The sequence below is a fragment of the Rhododendron vialii genome, chromosome 6a, assembly GCF_030253575.1.
Source record: "Rhododendron vialii isolate Sample 1 chromosome 6a, ASM3025357v1".
Taxonomy (NCBI): Eukaryota; Viridiplantae; Streptophyta; class Magnoliopsida; order Ericales; family Ericaceae; genus Rhododendron; species Rhododendron vialii.
In genome coordinates this window covers 9,790,326-9,817,465 of record NC_080562.1, presented here as the reverse complement: position 1 = coordinate 9,817,465, position 27,140 = coordinate 9,790,326, and the positions used below count along the sequence as shown (strand labels likewise).

At 36.2% G+C, this 27,140-nt stretch overlaps 2 protein-coding genes and 1 long non-coding RNA gene across 4 annotated transcripts; 1 reads left to right on the top strand and 2 right to left on the bottom strand.

Moving 5' to 3' along the window:
• Window positions 1-392: 392 nt before the first annotated feature.
• LOC131330525 (phosphoglycerate mutase-like protein) lies at window positions 393-9,193 on the bottom strand. The gene is made up of 10 exons (XM_058364142.1): window positions 8,848-9,193; window positions 7,129-7,190; window positions 6,847-6,954; window positions 6,446-6,525; window positions 5,561-5,723; window positions 3,873-3,947; window positions 3,670-3,758; window positions 2,797-2,916; window positions 926-970; window positions 393-845 (listed from the first exon to the last, which is right to left on the bottom strand). The coding sequence occupies exons 1-10, from the start codon at window positions 9,005-9,007 to the stop codon at window positions 743-745; spliced, it is 1,005 nt and encodes a 334-aa protein (XP_058220125.1). The 5' UTR covers window positions 9,008-9,193; the 3' UTR covers window positions 393-742.
• On the top strand, window positions 4,601-5,339 carry LOC131330527 (uncharacterized). The gene is made up of 2 exons (XR_009201136.1): window positions 4,601-4,774; window positions 4,940-5,339. It is a non-coding gene; the product is annotated as an uncharacterized LOC131330527 (long non-coding RNA).
• A 6,138-nt stretch (window positions 9,194-15,331) lies between the features above and the next one.
• LOC131330526 (uncharacterized) lies at window positions 15,332-27,035 on the bottom strand. 2 transcript variants are annotated; one of them, XM_058364143.1, is made up of 3 exons: window positions 26,637-27,035; window positions 15,791-15,826; window positions 15,332-15,681 (listed from the first exon to the last, which is right to left on the bottom strand). In XM_058364143.1, exons 1-3 carry the CDS (start codon window positions 26,902-26,904, stop codon window positions 15,644-15,646), a joined length of 342 nt encoding a protein of 113 aa, XP_058220126.1. In that variant the 5' UTR covers window positions 26,905-27,035; the 3' UTR covers window positions 15,332-15,643. The 2 variants fall into 2 exon arrangements, with proteins under 2 accessions (XP_058220126.1, XP_058220127.1); XM_058364144.1 differs by lacking the exons at window positions 15,332-15,681; window positions 15,791-15,826 and adding an exon at window positions 26,305-26,500 and having other exon boundaries at window positions 26,637-26,904.
• Between the last annotated feature and the right edge of the window lie 105 nt (window positions 27,036-27,140).

The following is a 27,140-nucleotide window of genomic DNA, read 5'->3' as shown; positions in this document are numbered from 1 at the left end:
GAGCACTTTAATTTGATGTAAGAAAATTTTAAAAATAATGTAAAAATATATTTTTTGGGGGTTTGAAAATACACAAAAAACCGTATGGAATATTTAGATTGGGACGGAGGAAATACCTTCCGAGGGTTCAACTTGCATAGAGAATTGTGGATCAAAAAAAAAAAAAAAATTTGCATAGAGAACACAGACTCAATGTCGATCTGCACCATCAAGATCTTCTATTTGAGAGAGCTGAGAAAGGACCTGGAGACTAGTCGGTCTAGGGCGGTCAACTTTTAGAACACTGGCACAAGTGAAAGGATAATGTTGACTTCTTCATAAATAAAACCAAAAAAGAGTACAGATTCATATAACTAGGGAATTGCGAAAATAAACGGACAATTAGCCAGAAATTCGTAAATGACAAATTGAGATCGAGGCATAACAACTCCTGCATAAGTATTGATCCAAAACAAGAACTTTTTGAACCTGTTCCTAGGAACTTATTAACAACCTAAATTTGTCCTGCAAGTTGCCTAGTCATCAGAGAGAAAAGAAACAGGAAACAGCATTTCTTTCTAGCCTGGCCTCAGATCTAAGCCCTCCTTTCCATAGCAAGAAGGAATATGGGCAACATATTCACTGAGAAACTAGGATTTGAAATGCAAGGCTATACCACACCAAATCGCTTATGAAGAATCGAATCAACGAATACGAAAACAATTAAGTTTCGCACGTGACGTCGCATTGATTATGCAGACATTCAAATGCCTGGATGCTTTTGCTTTGCGAAATCATTGGGTAGATCGGGCCCACTAGGAATTTTTCCAGGATAGTTAGTGGTTGAGGAATCAGATCCTATCATACTGCAGATTACGGAATCAATACATTAGTTAAGCATAAAGCATGAGGGCAAAATTCTGAGTTAAAAGAATGACTGGCTTACCCTCTGTCGACAATGACCACTGAACGAAGCTCACAGTTGTTAAAGCTGAATATACATAACAAATTACAACAATTGGTCAGTAATAATAGCACATAATGACAATGGAGAACATTAGGTCAGTTGCAAAAGAATGATAACGCGACGCAGGCATTCAGGGGCGGCTCCAATCTTTAACAGTGGGGTCCAAGGAACGCGCTGAAAGATTTTAACACTTATATGTACAATATTCTTACGACGCAAATGAACCCACTAGGCCAAGCAAATGAAGTCGTCGCTGGCAATCGTATAGTTTTGTTACTTGAGTATATTTGGATGTAAAGTTATCTTTTAGTCTATGTCTCACTAGACTCACCATTGACTGAAATCCTGGAGCACCGCCGCTGCAGGCAGTCATCAATGTGCCAGTGTGCGAATGTGAGATAGGTGTCAGATCAGTTCATTACTATTCTGTATGCAAACTTAAATTTCCATCGCCCATCATCAAAATATCACTCAATGAAGGAGCTTCATCTAATTCAGGGGAAAATTACAAGACAAATGAAAAACAAAACTTCTTTTCAGCTTGTGTGCGTGCTTTTTTATAAGGAAAAAGGATGAGGTTTAGGGTGTGTCTAACTTCCCAATTACGACCACTTTTTTCAGAATTTCCCCACCACCGATAGTAGTAGTCGGGTAACTGAACTCAATGCACCTACCAAATCCACATCTCCTGAAATGTGGTTTCGAACAGGCTAACCTCTTGTAAAGACTGTTGAATACTTGAATTGAACTTAAATTGCGTCTATAAAGGTCAAGCCAAGGAATGCATGTCTCATTACTTGGTCAACTTTTTCCCTAGTCTCATTATCCCTCCAACGATTGCCACATACAGATATAAGCTACAACTATCCTGAGGTTATGATATTATGGCAGGCGAAGAACCAACTTTGGGTCCATTTACTAAATGGACACTAGAAAAGAGATAAAAAGGGTTGTAGTACATGACCAAAGCACCTCACTGGAACCATTACAATTTTCATGAAATAACAGAAGAGTTCTTGAGCACCTCTTAAAAGATGAACTAGCTATATAAAGAAACTTCTGTAGCTAGTGGCAACCAATAAGAAATAACATAACAGTCTTGAATAAATTCTCAGAAGATGACCTAGCTGCACGTAGACACTTTTTGTGGCAACTGGGTGATATTCTCCGTGGGAAAAGAAAATAATGACATGAAAGTAAGTACTGGGAGTGGGAGCAGAATCCTGTGAATAATTCCAGAAGACATGAAATTACACAGCAGCAAGGACCCTCATCTAATGCTGTTAAAAAAAAAGAGGACCCTCATCTAATTCTGGGAGTGCATATTTCTGTGTGTCTATGTATGCTACTTGTGCGTGTCTTTTACATTTTAGCTCTTAGATGACTGAATACTTCTAGAATTCTACTACTTTATCTAAGACCAAACACTTTTGGTGTTGAGAAGTAGACATGAAATTACACAGAAGCACGGATCCTCATCTAATTCTGGGAGTGCATATTTCTGTGTGCGTATGTATGCTGTTTGCGCGTCTTTTACATTTTAGCTCTTAGATGACTGAATACTTCTAGAAGTCTGCCTTCTACCACTTTACCTACGACTACGCACTTTCGGTGTTGAGAAGGATACTCTATCGAATAGGAGAATATGGGTTTCCCTCCCACCAGCTGCTGTTGACTGTTGATTAAAGCTTGTGGCCAGGCCAAATGGTCAAATGAATCCAAAGCTTCCCAAGTAACGGGGGTAAAGAATTTGGCAGCTGGTTGCTTCCAGTTGGGTATATATGGATTAGATAGATAGTACATATGCTGCTCTCTAACAAGTAAAATGTGAGAAGCCAAAATACACTTACGGTTTGCATATTTCACTCTTGATAGATAGATGACAATCATTTCCAAATGCACTTAGGGCATGAATCAAGAATCCACTGTGGGTAACAACTGCAATCTCCTTCTCTGGCCGCGTCCACAACCTGTACAAATGAAAATAGGATGAGAAAGGAGAAGTCGGCAAGTAACTGTCACATTTGTTGGTAGAACACAAAACAGATGGACACGACTGCCACTTATATCATGAAAATTCAAATAATGCTTTGAAAGGGAGCGGAAAGGAAGAGGGCTCGCACTGTTAATCAAGCCTTGCGTGTTAGTATCCAGTGTTCAAATATTCAACAGTAGTAGGATTGAGGAAAGAAGCAATGGTCATGAAAAGAAAGCACAATCTGTCACACAAGAAGACTAACAGGCCATTTGATGTCCCAACAAATTAAAATAATATTAAACAACTAGATCTCTTCGGCGTTCAACGGCACCTATGTGCTTTTTATTAGATAAGGGAGTCACTTAAAACAAAGAAGAAAAAGAAAAAAATAGAGTATTTATTAGCAAAGGTTGATAATGTCACTAAAAATTAAACTGCTTATAGTTGTGAAAGTCGGAAGGATAATTATAAAGCTGACAATGGGATAACCAACTCTTAGGCTAGTTTGCTATTGCATCCTACAAGACCCTCGACTCGCAAGAATCAATTGTGAATCTGGGTGTGATCGCCCTAGGAAAACCGCGATATCCGAAGGGAGAACAAAAGAATCTTTTGCACAAGGGCCTATCTGTATGATTTTTCATGAACGGGAGATGGCACAATCAATATTTTACAGCTTGAATTCTTTCCATAGCAACATCAAATTTCGCACCAAGATATTCAGGCAACTGAGACAAGGAATCACCAGTCCAGAAACTTCATTCCCCTCCGAGCAAGTTCTTCATCCTTCTCTCTTGTGTCGGGCTTCCACAGAATGTCGGCATCACTTTCTATCTGAAGAAAAATGCAAACATCACCCATTAATAGGCTATCCAGTATCCATGGTCAAAGTATTTTCCTTCTTACTGACGACGACTGGTAAGTGAGAATCATGAAAAAAACACTTACCAGGGAAAAATCAATAGCTGGAAAAATAGGCTTGTATTCGCTAATACTTCTCCTCCTATCACATGGATGAAGACCCTGCATGTTATCCAGGGATCTAAATGTCATTTAGTTAAGACAAAGAGGATGGAGAAAGGAAAGGTACTACAGGAAGGAATCCTATATTGGGGATGAGTTAATGTCTGCCATAAGGCCCATAACAATAACCCTGCGTGATATATATCAAGCTATGCACCAGCAACAAAAGCTGCCAAAACCAATGAAAATATTTTACTAACGATAAACCTAATCAACGGATGGCTTTCTTTAAAACGACATTCAAGCTAAGTAACAGAAAGCACTGCAGAAAGTGTTTTCAGATGGGGTTCAATTGCAACTATCTAATATTAACATAGTAGTTCAAAGGAGAAACAAGTTGAAATAGAGAACCTAATATTTATGAAGTCCACTGGAGGCATTGTACTATTTGCAAGAAAAGGTATAGAATGCAGCATTTAAGAGAGAGGAGAAAGTGTTTAACACGACTTACATCATATAAACCTCTTTTTTTTTTTTTCAGTGCACCATATAATCTCATATTTATCGCACAAAGCATACCGAGTTCTGAAATGAAATAGCCCAAACAAGATATAATAGAAAACTATCATAGTATTTGAAGTTTCAGTTCCCACCCCTCAAAAGCCAAGGTATCTTCTATCTGGGCAAGCTACAATGTAAAAAGTCAATAAATGAAAATACCAAAAATCAAAGTAGGCATCCCAGATAACTTTTGCTGTACATCTCAAACTAAGGGTCTAATCATCCATTAAACCAAAAATGAGTCTTTTTCTTTACTGGAAATGTAAATTTGCCCTTGGTCTTTCCCATGTCATTGCAAGGCCCTCAAGTCATATAACTCTCAATAGGTGTTTAATCTCTACATTGGATGTACCATGAGCATGAAAACTTAAATGCCAAACATGTCTCCCAAAGCCAATGCAGTTATAAGAATTGTGCAACTGAGAGACAACAAATAACTGGCACCTAAGGTCGTGCACACATATCTGTCAACAGCAGAGACCATCCATTAGTCAAATCAACAAATCTTTTGCTGTAAAACATGCAATCAGATGAGGCAAATCAACCCACTTTAAAATTCCTATGGCCTCAATATTGCAACTCAAAATTCAAGTTAAAACACGAAACGTCCTTGAGAAGCTACAAAGCCATAAGAATAGAGCACCTGATGAGCAAGCACTTTATTGAAGACAAGAATACAGGAGAATGTCATCTGAAATTATGAGCAAAAACACATGCTTTGATGGGTTCTACTCTCAAGCATTGGCAAGGAGTAAAGAGAGAAAATATCACAACCCAAAATCATCCTCAAATCATTGAAAACCGAAGAAAAACTATTTCCAATAACTACTTGAATTAGAAAATTGGACGATTTTAGCAAGGACATCTTTTAAACAAGAACAACCTGAAGTCCCCAACTCAAAGGCCTGACTATCAAAAACTGTTTCCTCCACAATATCAGTTGTAGATCTACCAATATGAGAAGTTTCACAGAATTCCTCATGGGAGAGGTTTCATAGTTTTATAACTACACTTACACTAGTTCTATGCATGGAATTGTGCATTTTATCGCTCCCACATACTAAAGAAACAAAAAGAGAGCGACAAGAAAACAGAAAGATGATGTCACATACCAAATGTTCTCGACAAAGCTCCACCGCAATGAAAGGTGAGCAATTTAGACTTGAGATTGCAGGATGGCTACTCTTCCCAGCATTTGCAACCATCAAAGGAGGTGCATCAATCCCGTCCACATAAGCTTCACCCCCAAAAACTCCGACTGCCGTTTGCATGGTCCTACAATGCAGCCAGTGGTAATCAGAGCCTATGTTACAAATTACAATACTTCACCCATTTGTATGATGATCAGTCTATGAACAATTCAGCCAATTGAGATTTACAGATCGAATTGGACACCAGTCGAGGCATTTTGTATTTTATTCTGTATGCCCATACCCCATATATAGTTGGCCTTTTCTTTAGAATGGAAAAAATTCTCCATCTAGACCTTGCCACTTTTGAGAGGATACAGATTAAATGAGCAAGAAAAGTGCACGCCATATGAACACAAAATGCCGTGCGCAGTAAACATTAAGTAGTGTTGTCGACCAAAAATATCTTTCCCAAGCAGCAGCAGTAAGATGTAAGTGCACTTTCAATATTCAGAACACTTAAAAATCAATACAATAAAGTGTTATAAAATACCTGAAAATCAGCTTCATAAGAATTCAAGTATCTTAACAAGATATCAGCAACCATGGGCAGGAGGAGGCAGTTTCAGAGGCCACAATCATATATGCGATGCAATTCAGTCAACGATGAGAATTATAATATTTAGGAATCATTTTTTCTTCTCCTGCCCTACTTTTTATCCTTAGAGTTGCATATGTGCGCACACATACCCATAGAGAATTCACATGCTTGTCAGATCATAGATAACAACTGTAGAGAACTCAAAATAGTGGACAGCTGATGACGTATGAGCTTAAGCATGGAGAAAAATCATGAGTAACTGATACCTTAGCAAAGGAGAAACGATGACTAATTCGATCTTCTTGGAAAGGCCACATGCCTCAACATGGTTCTTAAGGTTAGCTACCTGTTACAACCACAGAGTCCAGATGAAGTATTCTTTACAGCTAAAATATGAATTATTTGATTCAAGAGAGTACCACACAAGACAATATCGAATAAGTTTCTAAGAAAATTCAATACAGTTCCCTGACTAGATATTTTCTACTAGATCAAACGAAAAAAACTGATAGCAAACACTTTCTGCAAAACTATATCGGAACACGATACCTCACTTGAGAGAGTCTTTCAGGACTGCTAAAAGAATAAGTGTACTATTAACAAAACTTATGCGAAGGATGCTACGGTTAACAAATTGACATCAAAACCATATATTAACAACTATTACCTGTTTCCAGCCAAGAGGGGTGACATGTGCATCAAAGAGTTCTTCTGATAAGTATGCGTCATGGTCTTTTTCTCCTTCTACATTGTGAATACCTTGCGCATGCCTCACCTATGTCACTGAACTTTAGTACCAAAATGCCATGGGCAGTACAAATGGAAAAACCAAGAGTGCATCTAGATGAAGTATGTGGTAGTTCAGAACTTCAGATCCTATACATCATTGGACCTTACTTTTTTCTACCATTCAAATCATAAGGCAAAAAGGATCAAAAATAGCACAAACCAGGTGAATTGTTTTACATCGGTGCAGAGGGTACAAGCTCTGGCCCACATTGGAATCCATACCTATGAGTTAACATAGAAGAACTGATGGATTAAAAGAAATTCAGCCAAAATAGAACCTTGCAAAATCGCATTCAATATAGTAATTTCAAATTAGAATAGCGAAAGGAAATAACTACATGCCATACAAGACTCTTACCAACACTCAATTTTGCCAAAGCAATAATCGGTTAAATGAGTGCAATTGTGTCTTTAGTACGAGAATCAAAGAGGCAACGAAATAGCTATGTTATCTGATGCATTGAGCAAAATAAACTACATAGCATTATTTGTGAACTTTTGAATTATGTGTTATACATACGTACCGTGTCTTGAATACCCAATTCCCAGGAATCATCCCAAAAGGAGAAATCAAAATAATACAAAGGAGAAATTTGTTGAATCATACGACAAATATCTATCGAATAGTCAAATAAGACCTAACTTCTTATTGGTATTTGGGAAATAAATTAAGCACACTAACCAAGAGGATGGTATTGCAACATCGCTCTGGATCCAATTCCATGTCTAGTCGTCAATCAAGTATCTTGTCTGAGGGTACCTCATTCAAGTATCGAATAATTTTGGCTAGCATAAGCAATCGTTACACTAATTTTCCATCTTTTTCTAATGCCGTGTTTGATTGACCAGACTAATAGCTAGGGTCTATATAATCTCCTACGAGGAGTGATACCACTGGACTAAAGTGAGGGACTTGCAATTTCACATTCCCAAAATATAATAAATTCCATGTTTGTTTAGGATTGGTTTTCCAACTAATATGTAATCCCTCCGCCAACAGCTGCATTCAAACACCAGAATTGACCTCCCATGTTATGTAATCACAATCCGGATCTAGTCCAGACAATCAAATAGGCCCTTCGGGCACGTTTGATGCCAGGATTGTAATCATGCATCCATAGTACAAGGAAACAAGTGGCCCAACATGTTTCAATAGGATTAGCTAGTCCCACATTTCATGTAATGGTGGAAAAAGTTTCTTCACTCCTGATCCCATTCTTCATCCCACCAAATCTAGTATAACTAATCCCGTAGTACATACAATCCCATCTACTATCCAAGGGACCCGTATGTCCCCTTTATCCCCATCATTAATCAGATCTTTTCCAAACCTTCTAAAAAAATCATCCGGCAATCGAAAGTTCCCCGAGAATATCAATCCTCACTACAGACTCTTCAAATAAACTCAAATAATATAGCGAGGCTGCATATTCAACACCTTTTCCTATACTTCGAAGAATTCTCCAGGGGAAAAACTCCAGCAAAACACATTAATACTCCCACATATACTATACAATCAGATACATACACATTCACAAAATCATATCACCACAGTAAAAGCGTAAAATCCTCCTGTTTATCATCATCATGCCAAAGAGAAGAACGAAAAGGACCAAATACAACCAACACATTTCAAATCCAGAACGCAATATATTAATAAGAGTTGAGAACATCAAGATCCACGATTACATGATTTGAAATCAACCTGATTTAGACGCGTAAATCAAGCCAACGGAACGCACACAAATATGTGTGTTTGTATGATATGTGTTTGTATGTGGTTAAATTCACGCACACGCATCATGTGTGAGTGTGTGTACAGAGAGAGAGAGAGAGAGAGAGAGAGAGAAAGAGAGTGGTGATGTATAAGAAAGTTTACCAGAGGGAGTGGAGGAGGAGGAACGGAGAAGCGAGAGGCGAATGGGCGGACGTTGGTGGTGTTTTATAATTGGAGGGATGGAAGTTGAGGTGCAAGTGGCGGTGCAGGTTAGGTTGAAGTAGTTGGAACAAATGCAGCAATTGGTTAATAAGATGCTCATGGCTGGCGTGCGCCGTGTGCGACTTTTTGAATGCTGATTTAGCAATTGAGGAATTCCTTTGGAATATTAGTATTATATTAGCTTCCTCTCTCCGTTCCACGCATGTGTGGCGTCGGTGCTCGGTACCAAATCCCCAAACGTCTCCCTCCGCTCCCCCAACAACGTGTTACGTGAAGGTTCGGCTCTAGTTGCGTGTACCCATAAAAAAGGAACCAAAAAACAAAACAAAAAAGGTTCTCTTTTGATCTTCTTTTTCCTATCTCCTAGGAAAACGGGGGACCCTCGTGGGGGATATTATTCAGTGACGGGGATATTATTCAATAATTTTGAGACACCTTCACGTAATATTTTAATATTCTTGTGAGTTCAGACTTGGCTTTCAAAGTCCATCTTCCGTGGAGTTTGAATCGAGACCTCAATTGAAGGAGAAAATAAGACAACCAACTGCACTAGCGGTGGTTTCAATACCCTCGTTCATCATACATTTTTGGTGGCATTCATATTAGTATTGAATCACACAAAAATATGTACCTTTGAATAGAGAGATTGGGTTCCCTCCAAAAAAAAAAAAAATTAATAACAAAAATAGAAGGATTGGGATACTGCGTGACGGTGTGGAAAGACCACCGAAAAAAAGTCAACTAACACAACTTTAGTACACAACTTCAATGCTTGAAATCATTCGGTACATGTGAGCCAACTTGCATCCCGAAATTGAGAATAAATCGATGTTTTGAATTGTGTTTTACAATTGTGTTCCTAGCATTACTCTTTTGTGTGTGAGAAAAACTTAAAGGTTATTCGGCCTAATAAGCCAAATGGCTTATTTTTTTCGTCCTTCTTCGAAAAAAATTCGCATTTGTTAGTTTTTTCACAATTTTTTGTGGATGATTGTTTCGTCATGATGAGAGGAATGTAAAAAGAAAAAAGTTACAATCGAAATCGATTTTTTTCAATAGACAAAAAAAATAGCTTATTGGCTTATTTTTGTCTTTATTAAAAAAAAAGAAAAAAAACTGTAATAGTCCTTGTAGTTAAGTGTTCGTGTCAATTTGGTCCCTGTAGTTATAATTGGCTCGATTTACACTCTGTACTTTCTATTTTGTTTCAATTCGGTCAAATTACTAACTTCCGTTAGTCCTTTAAATTTCAAAATCATATGGCCCTCTTTTTTGGGGTTAAAACAGACCCGTTCGGTTAAATAAGCCAACTTTCTTATTTTTTGTCCTTATTCAATTTTTTTTCTTATTTGTTAGTTTTTCGTCAATTTTCTGAGGGTTATTGCATCGTCATGACGAGAAGAATCTAAAAAGTAAAAAATTATTATCGAAATTCAATTTTTTTTAATAAAGACGAAAAAATTGGCCTAGGTTTATTTTTCAACATTCCTAGTCAGGAATCAGTGCATGAGCCAAGTGTAGGAAAATTAATGGAATAACAGGGCACTATTTTTTGTAACCACTTGGGCTGTTAAGTTAGGTTTATTGTAACCTAGTTGAGTGGTTTGTTATATCTATGTATTAGGTTATGACATGGTAAATTTGGAACTGAATTTATATAATATTCTGACTTTTGGATATGGTTATTTATCATGTTGTGACTTTTGGATCTATATCATGTTGTGACTTTTGGACATGGTTCTATGTGCATTTTCAGTACTATGCAGAAAAATAAGGCATCTCAGTATTTGTCCACAAGTTGAACATGTAGACAATATCAGTGGTTATGATACCTCATGACTGATCATGAAAATGCTGAATTCGATGGCAACTTTTTGTAGAAAATTATAACCAAATTTCTTCTCAAGTACCTCCTTATCAATGGAGAATGGAAGAATGAGTTGTGTTTTGGTTCAGAGGTTTATTAGGGCAAGAGGGGAGTGAGTAACCCTATTCAGCTAAATAAGTCAACTGGCTTATTTTTTTGTTCTTATTCAAATTTTTTTCATATTTGTTAATTTTTCGTCATATTTTTGGAAATTATTGCATCGTTGTAACGAGAGAAATCTAGAAAGTAAAAAATTACGATCGAAACCTCATTTTTTGAATAAAGACAAAAATAAGTCAATAAGCCAATTTTTTGATTTTTATTCAAAAAAAATTGGATTTCGATCATAATTTTTTACTTTTTAGATTTCTCTTGTCATGACGATGTAATCACCCCAAAAAAATTGATGAAAAACTAACAAATAGGAAAAAAAATTCAATAAGAATAAAAAAATAAGCCAGTTGGCTTATTTAGTCGAACGAGTCTATTTTAACCCTAAAAAAGGGGCCCATATGATTTTGTTGTTTAAAGGACTAACGGCGGACTAACGGAAGTTAGTAATTGGACCAAATTGAAACAAAATGAAAAGCACAGAGTGTAAATCGAGCCAATTACAACTACAGGAACCAAATTGACACAAATACTTAACTATAGGGACTATTTCAGTTTTTTTCCCTAAAAAAAATTATGCTTTGTTTGGTTTGCTTTTTGAAAAAAAAAATTCCAACTCACAAAATACTCATTGTCCATACTTCAATTATTACTTTCGTTTCTCTCTCCACTCATTATTCCTATTTCTAATCATTATTCTTATTTTTCTGTATATCTCTCTCCACTAATTATTACCTCTATCTCCAATTATTATCTTAATTTCTCTCTCCATCTAATCATTACTTCATTCGTTCTTAAATGGTACTTCATTATGAAATTATGTACAATTTTCAAATAAAAAATAAGACAAATTTTCAAAGTCGTCCTTCTAGTTTTACGGTTGTCTTAATTTCGTCCATCTGGTTTCAATTGTCTCAATTTCGTCCCTGTAATTTGTTTTACATTCCAAATTGGTAAAATCATTAATACTGTTAATGAAACTAACAGAAAAAATATGATTAAAAATTAAGTGCTCCAATTTTCAATCCGGTTGAATTGGTGCGAAGATCTTATTTTTCTAATCATTTTATCTCAGATGGTCATAATGGATTTTTGGCCTTTCAATGAGCACCCTAAGAGAGCCTTGAAACTAAATAAGGAGACTTCGGGTGCTCGTTGAAAGGCCTTAGAGCCAAAAATTCATTACGATCATCTAGGATAAAATGATCAAAAAAATAAGATCTTCGAATCGGTTCAACCGGATTGAAAATTGGAGCACTTAATTTTTTAATCATATTTTTCCGTTAATTTTCATTAACGCTGTTAACAATTTTACCAATTTGGAACTTAAAACAAACTATAGGGACGAAATTGAGACAATTGAAACTAAAGAGACGAAATTGAGACAACCGTAAAACTAGATGAACGACTATGAAAATTTGCCCTGAAAAATATACAGTATTTTCCTGCACAATTTTTAAATTTTGTCACCAAAATAATTTTTTAATTTCGTCACACCAAAATTCTCATTGAGATCTTTAATTTGGTGTCAAGAAATTTTAAAATATTATACACAAAAGTACCTTATATTTTGGTTAAGAAATTGCATCTCATGGTGGACGACCATTTAAAAACGGAGGGAGTACTACATGAGGAAGAAACCGCCATAATTCTACTTTTACGTTTTTTATGATAAAAATGTTCGATGAGATACATATGATTGCTTTTAATGAAATTTTCATAATATATTGTTTAGGAACCGTATCTTCAAAATAAACCGTTTAAATCCCTGAAATAAGATTATGTTGGGCTCTTTTCTCCTCACGTGAGAATCTCATGAAAGCATCACACAAGAGAATCACATTAGAGAATTTTGGTATGGAATAGCATTGAGCCAAATGACAAGGGATTATTCCGGTACAAAATTGTCCTCCTTTATTCTCTTTTAAAATACTAGTGTTTGCCCGTGCCTACAACACTACTCACCTCGATTGGAATTGAAATACCCTTTGAATCTTGATAGTGGCTCAAAACATTATTTCAATTTTTAGGTAGCTACAAATTGCTGGAAATTAACCCCTCTTTTTTTGAATGGCGAAGATTTTTTTTTAATTGATATGAAGTAAGTGAATACGCAAACGGTGTAGTGAAGAAATTAGCAACTCACGAAATTATGTAGAACGCCGTTCAAAAAGGAAACCCCCCCCCCCCCCCCCCCCCCCAACAAAGTCTCTACAGCTCTACAAAACAGAAGAGAGCATTTAACAAACACATGGTGGACAACATAAAATACCTCTCTAGATTTTGGAAGAAGTGTATACAAAATAGAAGAGAGCATTTTAACAAACACATGGTGGACAACAAAAAATACCTCTCCCAATTTGATTTCTTCCGAGGGGTTTGATTGTCGAGGAAGAGAGGACGGTGGATGGTCCCAGTGCTCGGCAGTCCAAAGGGGGGAACCCCTTCCCCAAAGACAGTCAACCCGTAGGGGAGGAAAGGTCTCGTAGAAAGGAAGCAAGGAGAATTGCTTTCCCCCCTTCTTTATTTTCACACAAGGAGAGAGAGAGAGAGAGAGAGAGAGAGAGAGAGAGAGGTGAAATTTGAATTCCGATTCTTTTTTCCTCTTAAACAACAGATGGCATTTATGTAATCTGATGGGCAAATGTGGATACTTTCATAAAATGTGAAAAAATGCATCTCAACCCTTGGATCAAATAAATCTAAGCTATTGTAACAACTTGTCCCTACACCTTTCTGTTTTATAATAGAGATAGAGATGTATTTTCCCGAAACAATTATTCTACAACCACAAACATATTACACAAACAAATACAAAACACATTCATGTAGGTGTGTGGGCTCCACACACACTGAGAAGCCCACACACTGACCACTAGTGTGTGGGCTCGTGTGAGTGTTGGTGCATTTGTTTGTGATGGTTTGTTGTTTTAGAATTAGACTCTACAATATTAGCTGACTTATATTAGAGCGCTGCTATTGGTACCGATCATGGTGCGTACATATGACGTACATCGTCGTTTGGGGCCCACCATGTGTCCAACATGAAAGATTCGATCTGTTGTTAAATTTTAAAATATGGTTGTGAGAAATTAGTATGATCCGATACTGACAAAAAATGTGGAGAAGTTACATTTTGTTCTAAAAGGTGTAATTTTAAAATATATTTTGCCATTCATTGTACATTATAAAATGCAACTTGTTCACCTGTTTATGGGTCTTCAAACAATATAATTTATTGAGAAATGTTGTTCTTTGTCTTTTCTACGAAATGAATGACTCGAATCATGGTTATGGATTCTAAATGAGCCCACAAGATAAGAGTAAGGAGAAATATTATGGAGAGACAAGGTTTGAAGATGAGCTCTCATCCCTTGGGACGAAGACCGGAAGAAATGTAAGAGTTGGGCTTGACAGTAATTTCAAGGAGGAATGAAAACGTAATGTAATGTTTTCATAATTCTTACGTTAAGAAGAGACTAAAACAAGAATATATACAGTAATTAGTTTCTCGTGGCATGTTCAAGCAAGAATTATGATCTCAATAGTAATCCAAAAGATTCTTGGCTCAAGAAAAAGTAATGTTGACTCCATTAGATTTTACTGAATTAATCTAAAATGAAATTACATTGGGTATAAATGATTCTGGATTATTAGCTTCACAATCCTGTTGAAAATTTCGAGTATCCAAAAATAGTTGGTAAAAATACTAGTCCAAAAAATTGAAAAAGGAAGACCCACATGCATTTTTCCCTTACTTAAAAAGCAGGTTGGAAGCCAACGGGCAGCCCAACAACACTTCCTCCTCAAGAACGCGAGTTCTTGGTGTGGTTGTTGATGTTCTTTAGGTTCCATCTGTATGCTGCTTAGCAGTACTCCTTCTCCATCTTCTTAAGAGTAGGTTAGATATCTATCGAGTGGCAAAAAAAACGAATTGGGAAACAAAAATAGTGGGCCACAAAATTCGGCGATTTTCAAGAAAATTGTTTGGTTTGACGGGCCAGAATCAAACAATTTCAAGAACCATACCTTTAGCTTTTAACTTCTGAAACCCCAGCCCAGTTATGGTTTATTGGCCCACGTATGATTTATACCTTTGCAACATTCATGCTAAAACCCAGTTGTTTCTGAATGCATTCCATTCTTGTAAACTTTCTTTTTTCCCGTTTGGTGTGTTTAATTTGTTCGTCTTTTCTAAATTTTGTTAGATTTGTCTCATGTTTTTTGGATTAATCATTTGTCTCGACGAGAGAAGTTTGAAAAGTACAACATATGACGGAAAGAAAAAAAAAAGGTCACTAAAGATGAAAAAAATATCAAACAGCTATTTTATTTGTCTAAAGTACCGTCTTATTTGAATTTTTTCAATGTCGGTCCATATCTTTATACTTTTTCGATTCCTCTTGTCCAGACGAATGATTAACCCAAAAAATTACAGCAAAAAACTAAACGAAAAGTAATAAATACTATTGAAATAAGTTTCAGACTTATAAATTTACGAAAATGCAACAACAAACAAACAGACAACGATAACACCAAAACCAAATGACAAAGCCTAATCAAACATACAAATATTACACACCAACAAACAAACAACAATAACACCAAAACCAAATGATTAATCCTCCAACCACAACATATACTCATCCAACAACTCATTCCAAAGAAACATATATTTTGGATGACTGATAGATATATAGATAATATATCACAAGAAGCAAGATTGATTCCTGCTTCACAGCAACCTTGTTGGCACCATCACCACGTGACCAAGTCGCCCTTCTTCTGAGGTAAATCTGCAAAGGCAAGAAATTGTTAAAAATCTCTCATTCAAGCACGAAGAACAAGCAAAAAAAAAAAAAAAAAAGGCAAAAAAAAAATGATGAAGGGCCAAATCTAAAGGACCATTGCGTGGAGATGGTGGGGAGGATTTCGTTGACCCTACTATGATCAACGAGCACCAAATACAGGCTAACGAGCGTTTACTTTTTTCCCCAAAAACTGTTGTGAAAATTTCCTCATGCTCGTTATCGGGGGACGATTCCTCTGTATTTTTCTTCTTCTTCTTCTTCTTCTTCCCTTGCAGCTCCATGCTGGAGCAACAGAGAAAGAGTTTGAGCTTGCCTTTGGTTTTGATCTTCTCCATGGATGGTGGCACTGTTGAGTAATGATGCTGATTCGTCAACCACAAACTACTAAGAAACTAAAATAGAGATGAATGTTTTATATAACATGTTGAAGGCAGAGCATTCATACATATATATAGACCAAATTGTAGCTTAGTTAAACCCTTTTGCTAAAGCTTATGAGCTAAGGATTTAACCAGATAGGGTGGTGCTTTATGAACAAGGGAGGGTAAGGTTGGGTGGATGAATTAAAAATTAGTTAAATAACTTTATTGCCCTTATGCATTAGTAAAAAGCAGTCGGGGAAACTGGAATAAAAAAAAAGGTTTGGGGAAAATAAAATAAAATTCATCTGCTCTCCACGTGTTCCACCAAAAGAAAAGAAGTTAGTGCCGAGCGGGTTTGAACGGTTTAGATTTGGGGAGAGAAAAAGGAGAGAGAAAGTATTGAGATGAGAGGAGAGAAAGGGTTTCAATCCGAACCGTCCAAAAGTGTATCGGACGGTTTGAATGCGCCGAACAAGTACTATGTATAATATACCCGTTCAGCACTGAAAAATCACTCCCCATTTGGACCCATTTCACCTATTCGGCGCGTCTCCCTCTCCGGCCTCAAGCTCCAACCGACTGAAATTCCGGCGACAATTGACAACACTGGCCACATGATCAAGGGAGAAAGAACCCCAATCGACTGAAAAATCGACCCAACCAAGCTTGTTCATCAAGTGCGTCTCTCTCTCTCTCTCGATATGCACATATATACATACAGTGTGTGTATGAATTACAATGATGGTGTGAGAGGGGATGGGCAAGGGTAATATGGTCAAAATCCAGCCGGATAAGACCGGTATAAATTATACCCGTTTCAAACCCCATTCAAAATAATCCCCTAAGAGCAAGTTTATCAGAGCAGCAAAACCAACCTATGTAGCTATTTTACCTAATTAAAGCATCAAAACAGAGCTGCAGCAGATTCGGGAAAAGGGGAGGTATTTTCCATTTGCAAACAGTTGTTAGCTACTTGTACCGAAGATGGTACAAGTACTGTTCACAAGGGATCCATTTAAATATTACGTTTTATTTTCTCTCTTCAGTCTTCTCCCTAGCACTCTCTCGTTCTCTCCTTGTTCACTTTGCAACGACCAGCCCAATCAAAGCCCAAATCGAGTCAAAGAACTTGAACCCACTCGCCGGGATCTTGCTTCCCGGAGACACTCTCCACCAAGCTCCAGATCTGGAGCTCAACTACCGCTTTGGAACGCTAGCAAGGGTACTCCGACGATGTCGGCGGCGTGGAAGATGATTTGGAGATCTGAACCTTGGAGTTCTTTGGTGGTTGAAGCCGGTTTTGGAAATAGTTGGTGGAAAATGATAAAAATAAAAGAATAAAGGAAGAGATTGAAAAAATGTATATTTTAATTGATGTTAGGTAAAATAGATAGTGTTGGTGTAGTTGTGAAAAAAAAAGTTGATAGCTAAAATAAAATTGTAAACTGTACACGAGGTAGTATACCTAAGCATTGGTAAACTTGCTCTAAGCCGGATAAGGGGAGATGAGCTACGGAGGGGGATTTTTTGCAACCAAACCTAGTAAAAACAGTCACATCAAGCCTCATCACCCGAATTAGCTATGGAGGGAGCCTAATTAAATGCCACATCCGTTCGGGCCCTAATTAAATGCCACATCCATTCCAAATTTTTTATTTGGTCCGTAAAACGGAGGGTTAAAAATAATAATACTCTTGTAAGAAAAAATCAAAAATTTTTCAACAACTTACTAGATATTAATGTGTATTTTTAAGTAATTTGTGAAAAAAATTTGAATTTTTTCTTGAAAAAATTGCATTATTTTTAACACTCTATTTTACGGACCAGACAAAGAATTTGGGACGGGGGGAGTATGATATATCACACACATATGCCACTGACTTTCAGAGAAAATATTGTCCATTGGATCAATGGTGGAGACTTGTTTGCTTGAATGATTTTTGTCGGAAGGGAAAAAATTTCATTAATCTCTTAAAATATTACAAAGATTAATAGGAATAAGAAATAATGATATCAAATTTCTAGCCCGAGACCCAAAGAATCTACAACGCTAAGAGGAGAAAGGGAAAATGACGGCCAAAGACGTGTTTTAATAATTAATTTCCACTAAGGATATTTTCAGTATTAACAAATGTTCTCAGCATATTCTTGATGGGTATTAATTATCAAAATACGTCCTACGCTGTCATTTTCCTTTCTACGAAAAACATAATTGAATCACCAGAGAACTATTTCATGATGTAAGCCATTGTTAAATTAAGTTCGTAGGAAGCTGGGTGGAAGTTTATTTTTATTTTTAAATGAAAAATGAAGCAGAGTGGAACTACATCTTTTGATACTACCTCTGTCCCAAAATGTTTGTCCAATTTGCAAAACGAGAACTCAAAAATAATGCATTTCGTCCAAGAAAAAATTCAAAATTTGTTCATAAATTAAAAGAATCCATCGATATCTAGTGAATTGTTAAATTTTTTTAAATTTTTTCTTGTAAAAATTGTATTATTTTTACATCCTTGTTTTGTGGACTGAACAAACATTATGAGACGGTGAGAGTATTATTTTAATCTCATTCAGCGTGAAGAAAAAGTAGTAAAACTCAAACCATAGGAGCTATCCAAGATTCAAACCTTGAACAAAGACTAAGATAAATATATCAATGCCAGAATTTTAGAAACGCAAAAATAGCGACATTTCACGCCCCGTTCTGCTAGGAAAAATAAGTACATTTTTTTTGAATTAATGTAATGTATTATGAGAGGATGACCTGTCTCGTAAAACAAAAAATAAATACTTAAAAAATAAAAACTTAGTAAAAACTGAACAAAATCTTTCAAGCAAACGGGCGTGGGCTTTGTCCACTTGTATTGTAACGTCCCGATTTCTCAAGGGATTTCGGAAACATTAACCCAAAAATATACTGAATTTTACAAATTATTAGGCCCATATTTATCCTTATACAAAAATTACAATTTCAAAATAATACAAAAATCTATGTACATTTGTTTAATAAAAGCAACTTCAGAGCGACTCTAGTTTTGACACGAATTCCAAGCAACGTTGGCCCAGACTCCGTTCTAGGGAGTCGCACCTGTATCAACTGCTCCACTGTGAAATTCTGCACACTCTAGCAAATTGAACGCCGAAACAAACGCTTTGCCAGGATACAAACGTATCCTGAGTGATAATTCACTAAGTAGAAATCCTAAAATCCAATACCACAATATGCAGATCAACAATATAATAATTCATAATACACCGAAGGTACAAAATAATAACACATCGTCTTTTTCTTTACTATCTATCATCTTACATATAATTTAAGGATTCTCTCCGCGAGATCCTTTCCTCCCACATCCACTAACTACAATCGTCTCATGGGTCCACCCTTCCTCTTGTTTGTCCTGCACCAGGGTCCTAGGTGAGCTCACCTAAGTTATGTACCGAGCATGTTCTCACTTAAGACCATAACAGGAGGATCGAGTCATCCCATGACGTATCGTACATTAGGGTCGGACATCCACTACCCCACGCTAACTATAACCGTCTCATTGGAACCCATTCTCTTCCTTAAAGAGAAACTTCTCATGACGTATCATACATTAACGTCTCACTAACTATAACCGTCTCATGGGACCCATTCTCTTCCTCGAAGAGAAACTTCCCATGACGTATCATACGTTAGCGTCTCACTAACTATAACCGTCTCATGGGACCCATTCTCTTCCTTAAAGAGAAACTTCCCATGACGTATCATACGTTAGTGTCATAACACCGGGCCCCTTAGGTAACCCATTTCAACACAGGGCCCCATAGGTTACCCTTGCCATCGCCATGGCTCAATTCACAGTACTCACACTTTCAACACTTTATCATTTTTCATTTACTTATCATCGTCTACATGATTCACTACTCGTAACCACCCCGGAAACCTATTTGTCCAATCTACAGCCACAACAAAATATCGCACGGTTCAACATTTCAACTAAAAGTACTAACAACACATAACCATGCGATAAAATTAATCCTGTCATAGAATTAATCATTCGAGTAACAAAATAATATTCAGTCAAACAATTAATTACTATACTTAAAATTAAGTCTGTTTCTCTCATTTAGAAATTTTATAAAACATTTCTACTATTTATACATTTTTCTTTAACTCTCATATTATTCATAGATTTTACAAACAAATTTTTATTGAAAAATACTTATTGCTAAATTTAATATTTACTAACTATATTAAATATTAATATGGGATTTTTATAACAACAAAATTATGCGAGGCTATTCCAGTCAATATTTATTAGAGTTAAAGATTAACTAATATATAATCTAAAATATTTCTTGTTTACAATCTAAATAAATTTTTACTAATAAAATATTCTTGTTAATATTTCATAAATATTTATCTACCCCAATAATTTATTAAACACGTAAACGTCCACTCAAATATAAATTAACAATGCAACATCAATAATAATTTTACAATCAAACACTTGTTAAACGATCATAAATTTTCACAGGGTATAACACTAATCATTCCAGCACAACCGGACTAAATTTTAATATAAACAGGACTAAAAATAAATTAACAATTTAACAGCAGATCATCATCTTCAATAAACTTTAAATCTAAGTAACTCCATTAAAATGCAGATAAAGGTTTTGGGTTTCCGAAAAACTACCTCAAACGCGATTCTAAGTTCGGATAAATGTTGTACGGTGTCCGTAAATTGCCATGGTGGTTTTGAAATCTCGGGGCAGCGTCCGGCGGCACTCTGATAGGGCTCGCAGCGGCGGTGTACTCACGAAACTCACGGTGTGCACATACCTACGGCCACAACTCTCTCTCTCTCTCTATTCTAGACTCAACAATAGAATTGAGAGTAAAATAATATACTGGTGTTCAATTTTCGGATTTATTTGTGTATGTATAATAAGAGAGAATAAGATAGAAGGTGAGAGGATAAGTGTAGAAGTGGTGAAATGAGGAAAGAGAGTGATACTGATAATGATAAAAAGATAGGGGACAAGTGCCACATTTAGGGGGGGATTTTCAATTCTAATGTATGTGGACGCATGTATGTACATGGTGAGAATGTATCTGGACGCTTTTATGTATAGGATGAGAGAGAGAAGTTGAGAGTTAGTTTGAATAGAGTTCTACTTATGGTTTAGATAGGAAAGATAAGAGATGAATATGAATCCCTAATTTCCTGTATATCTAAAGTTTAAATATATATTTTATACAATAGTGCAAATAATATCAATTATACACATAATAATATACTTTAATTATTCAATCTAATTAATTATAGAATTAGGAATTTAATAGTATAAATTTGTATTAAAAAAAATTGGGTCAAAAATTCGGGTCGTTACATGTATGCCGCTTAGCTTAGGAAGAGTACTCATTCTCCATCTCTTTAACAGTAGGCTAGACATCTATCGAGTGAAAAAAAAACGAGTTTGGGAAACAAAAATAGTGGGCCACAAAATTCGGCGATTCTCAAGAAAATTATTTGGTTTGACGGGCCAGAATCAAACAATTTCAAGAACCATACCTTTAGCTTTTAACTTCTGAAACCCCAGCCCAGTTATGGTCTATTGGCCCACGTATGATTTGTACCTTTGCAACATCATCCTAAAACCCAGGTGTTTCTGAATGCATTCCATTTTGTAAACTTTTTTTTTTTCGTTTGGTGTGTTTAATTTGTTCTTCTTTTTTGAATTTTTGTTAAATTCGTGTCATACTTTTTGGATTAATCATCTGTTTTGACGAGAGGAGTCTAAAAAGTACAATATATGAGGGAAAGAAAAAAAATGTTAGTTACCAAAAAAAGAAAAAAAGAAAAAAAAAAGTTCACTAAAAATGAAAAAAGAATCAAATATCTACGGAGTATCTTATTTGTCTAAAGTGCTGTCTTATTTGAATTTTTTCAACATCGGTCCATATCTTTATACTTTTCCTATTTGTCTTGTCGAGAAGAACGATTAATCCCAAAAATTACGGCGAAAAGTAAAAAATATCGAAATAAGCTTTAGACTTATAAGTTTATAAGAACGCATAAACAAACAGATTAGACAACAATAACACCAAAATCAAATGATTAATCCTCCAACCACAACATCTACTCATCCAACAACTTATTCCAAAGAAACATATATTTTGGATGATTGATAGATATAATACATATCACAAGATTGATTCCTGCTTCATAGCAACCTTGCTGGCACCATCACCACGTGACCAAGTCGCCCTTCTTCGGAGGTAAATCTGCAGAAGGCAAAAAATTGTTAAAAATCTCATTCAAGTATGAAAACAAGCGTGCGCGCACACACAAAAAAAAAAGGCGAAAAAAAAAATGAAGGCCAAAATCGAAAGGAAGATGGTGGGGAGAGAAAAAAGAGAGAGAAAGTATTGAGATGAGAGGAGAGAAAGGGTTTCAATCCGCACTGTCCAAAAGTGTATCGGACGGCTTGGATGCGCCGAACAAGTACTATGTATAATATACCCGCTCAGCACTAAAAAATCACTCCCCATTTGGACCCATTTCACCTATTCAGTGCGTCTCCCTCTCCGGCCTCAAGCTCCAACCGACTGAAATTCCGGCGACAATTGACAACACTGGCCACATGATCAAGTGAGAAAGAACCCCAATCGACTGAAAAATCGACCCAACCAAGCTTGTTCATCAAGTGCGTCTATCTGTCTGTCTCTCTCTCTATCTGCACATATATACATACAGTGTGTGTATGAATTACAGTGATGGAGTGAGGGGGGATGGGGAAGGGTAATATGGTCAAAATCCAGCCGGATAAGACCGGTATAAATTATACCCGTTTCAAACCCCATCCAAAATAATCCCCTATGCCCGCTTGGACGCGGGGAAAGAATTTAGAGTATTAGTTAATAAGGGGATAAGATAGTAGGGGGTATTAGTTAATAAGGGATAACTCATATTAATGTGATGTTTATAGAGGAGGGATTAAATAATAGGTTGTTTGGATAAGGTATTAGAGGATGAGGATTAAATAATATTTCGTTTGGATGAAGGATTAATAGGGCGTATAAGGAGGGTGTATGATATCTCTTAGGGCTAATCAACGAGAGCCATAGAGTCAAAATTTAATTATGATAATTTAGGATAACATGACTAGAGAACTAAAATATTTCCACCGATTCAAACGGATTGCAATTTGGAATACTTAATATTTTACACCGTTTATATATTATAAAAAATATAGTTAAAAATTAAGTGTTCCAATTTTCAATCTGTTTGAACCGGTGTGAAGATCTTATTTTTTTGATCATTTTATCTTAAATGGTCATAATAGATTTTTAACTCTAAGACCTTTCAATGAACACCTAAAAGAGCCCTGAAATTAAATAAGGAGTCTTAGGATATGTTTGAATGGAAAATATGATTTTGGGTATAATAGAGAGTAGAAGTTGGTTGAATGGTGGATAGAGAAAGGGGATAACGAGGGGTATTTTCATCCACAAAACACCCCTCCAAACTCGGATTATTTTTGGGGACTTCAAGAGGAGCCCAAAATTAATACCCGAGAATTCCTAGAACTGGGGAAAACCAAAAGGGGGTAAGAAATAATGGGTGGGGGTGAAATGGTGGACGCCTCTTATTTCCCCCTCCTCTTTTTTACTCCATCCAAACAGGCCTAATGGGGGGGAGAATGGTGGACCCCTCTTATTTTCCCCCCCTCTTTTTTACTCCATCCAAACAGGCCTAAGCCGGATAAGGGGTGAGAAATATGGAGGGGAGATGAGCTATGGAGGGGGATTTTTTGCAACCAAACCTAGTAAAAACAGTCACATCAAGCCTTATCACCCGGATTAGCTATGGAGGGAGCCTAAATACCCCATCCATTCGGGCCCTAATAGGAGAATATATCTACTTCTTCTGTTCCAAATTTTTTGTTCGGTTTGTAAAACGGAATATTAAAAATAATACAACTTTTTTAAGAAAAAATCAAAAGTTTTTTCAACAACTTACTAGATATCAATGTGTATTTTTAAGTAATTTGTGAAAAAAGTTTGAATTTTTTCTTGAAAAATTTGTATTATTTTTAACACTCCATTTTGCGGACCAGACAAAAAATTTGAAACGGAGGGAGTATGATATATCACACACATATGCCACTGACTTTCAGAGAAAATATTGTCCATTGGATCAATGGTGGAGACTTGTTTGCTTGAATGATTTTTGTCGGAAGGGAAAAATTTCATTAATCTCTTAAAATATTACAAAGATTAATAGGAATAAGCGGGTGCTGGGGGTCTTCGTACCAACACTAGTTTGGTCGTTCTGGGCCGTCAACAACAGATCGGGTGTGATGGAGGGTCGCTTTGTTTCAGTCGGCCAGTCGGCCGGTGGCCGATCTGGTCTGTCCATGAGGCTGTTTCTCCCTTTACACTTATATTCTGTTTGTTGTTTTAAATTACATTTGCTCTTTGTTGTGTAATGGTTTGTGCTGTGATTTCTTTTGAGATCTTTCTGTCTTGTCCCGGACGGGATTCTCATATCGGCACCTAGTGTTGATTTGCTTTTGCAGGGTGTCCTAAGGTCCCGGATTAGGTAGTTTGGTGCACTCCTATTTTTTGCTATGTAATCTTCGCCTTCGGGCTTGAATGAAATATTGACTGATTTAAAAAAAAAAAGGAATAATGACATCAAATTCCTAGCCCGAGACCCAAAGAATCTACAACGCTAAGAGGAGAAAGGGAAAATAACGGCCAAAGACGTGTTTTGATAATTAATTCCCACCAAGAATATTTTCAGTATTAATAAATGTTCTCAGCATATTCTTGATGGGTATTAATTATCAAAATACGTTCTACGCCATCATTTTCCCTTCTACGAAGAACATAATTGAATCACCAGAGAACTATTTCATGGTGTAAGCCATTGTTAAATTAAGTTAGTAGGAAGCTGGGTGGAAGTTTATTTTTATTTTTAAATGAAAAATGAAGCAGGGTGGAACTACATCTTCTGATACTACCTCTGTCTCAAAATATTTGTCCAGTTTGCAAAACGAGAATTCAAAAATAATGCATTTCGTTCAAGAAAAAATTCAAAATTTGTTCATAAATTAAAAGAATCCATCGATATCTAGTGAATTGTTGAGATTTTTTTAATTTTTTCTTGCAAAAATTGTATTATTTTTACATCCTTGTTTTGCGGACTGAACAAACATTATGAGACGGTGACAGTATTAGTTTAATCTCATTCAGCGTGAAGAAAAAAGTAAAACTCAAACCATAGGAGCTATCCAAGATTCAAACCTTGAACAAAGACTAAGATAAATATATCAGTGCTAGAAATTTAGAAACGCAAAAATAGCGACATTTCACGCCCCGTTCTGCTAGGAAAAATAAGTACTTATTTTTTGAATTAATGTAATGTATTATGAGAGGATGACCTGTCTCGTAAAACAAAAAATAAATACTTAAAAAATAAAAACCTTAGTAAAAACTGAACAAAATCATTCAAGCAAACAGGTGTGGGCTTTGTCCACTTGTATGCCGCTTAGCTTAGGAAGAGTACTCATTCTCCATCTCTTTAAAAGTAGGCTAGACATCTATCGAGTGAAAAAAAAAACGAGTTTGGGAAACAAAAATAGTGGGCCATAAAATTCGGCGATTCTCAAGAAAATTATTTGGTTTGACGGGCCAGAATCAAACAATTTCAAGAACCATACCTTTAGCTTTTAACTTCTGAAACCCCAGCCCAGTTATGGTCTATTGGCCCACGTATGATTTGTACCTTTGCAACATCATCCTAAAACCCAGGTGTTTCTGAATGCATTCCATTTTGTAAACTTTTTTTTTTCGTTTGGTGTGTTTAATTTGTTCGTTTTTTTTGAATTTTTTTAAAATTTGTGTCATACTTTTTGGATTAATCATCTATTTTGACGAGAGGAGTCTAAAAAGTACACCATACGAGGGAGAGAAAAAAAATGTTTGTTACCAAAAAAAGAAAAAAAGAGAAAAAAAAGTTCACTAAAAATGAAAAAAGAATCAAACATCTACGGAGTATTTTATTTGTCTAAAGTACCGTCTATTTGAATTTTTTGAAAATCGGTCCATATCTTTATACTTTTCTTATTTGTCTTGTCGAGACAAACGATTAATCTCAAAAATTACGACAAAAAGCTAAACGAAAAATAAAAAATATCGAAATAAGTTTTAGACTTATAAGTTTATAAAAACGCATAAACAAACAGATAGACAACAATAACACCAAAACCAAATGATTAATCCTCCAACCACAACATCTACTCATCCAACAACTTATTCCAAAGAAACATATATTTTGGATGATTGATAGATATAATACATATCACAAGATTGATTCCTGCTTCATAGCAACCTTGCTGGCACCATCACCACGTGACCAAGTCGCCCTTCTTCGGAGGTAAATCTGCAGAAGGCAAAAAATTGTTAAAAATCTCATTCAAGTATGAAAACAAGCGTGCGCGCACACAAAAAAAAAGGCGAAAAAAAAAAAAATGAAGGCCAAAATCGAAAGGAAGATGGTGGGGAGGGGTTCGTAGGACCATTGCGCGGAGATGGTGGGGAGGATTTCGTTGACCCTGCTTCAACCGACGAGCAGCAGATACAGGCAAACGAGCGTTTACTTTTTTCCCCAAAAACTGCTGTGAAAATTTCCTCATGCTCGTTATCGGGAGACGATTCCTCTGTACTGTTCTTATTCTTCTTCCCTTTCAGCTCTATGCTGGAGCAACAGAGAAAGAGTTTGAGCTTGCCTTTGGTTTTGATCTTCTCCATGGATGGTGGCACTGGTGAGTAATGATGCTGATTCATTAACCACAAATTACGAATTCAGAAACTAAAATAGAGAGATGAATGTTATTATATAAAACATGTAGAACAGTAGAAGGCAGAGCATAATTCACATATATATAGACCAAATTGTAGCTTAGTCAACCCTTTTGCTAAAGCTTATGAGCTAAGGATTTTACCTGATAGGGTGGTGCTTATGAATGGAACTAATAGGAGAATATATATATGATATATCACACATATATGCCGCTGACTTT

Coding starts and splice junctions, on each gene's coding strand:
- LOC131330525 (XM_058364142.1), bottom strand. CDS start 9,007: ATGAGCATCTTATTAACCAATTGCTGCATTTGTTCCAACTACTTCAAC. Junction 6,526..6,846: donor CCCCTCTTGGCTGGAAACAG/GTAATAGTTGTT, acceptor TGGTTGTAACAG/GTAGCTAACCTTAAGAACCA. Junction 3,759..3,872: donor CAGCTATTGATTTTTCCCTG/GTAAGTGTTTTT, acceptor ATTTTTCTTCAG/ATAGAAAGTGATGCCGACAT.
- LOC131330526 (XM_058364143.1), bottom strand. CDS start 26,904: ATGAATCAGCATCATTACTCACCAGTGCCACCATCCATGGAGAAGATC. Junction 15,827..26,636: donor CCCACCATCTCCGCGCAATG/GTCCTACGAACC, acceptor TGATCATAGTAG/GGTCAACGAAATCCTCCCCA. Junction 15,682..15,790: donor CCCACCATCTCCACGCAATG/GTCCTTTAGATT, acceptor TTGCCTTTGCAG/ATTTACCTCAGAAGAAGGGC.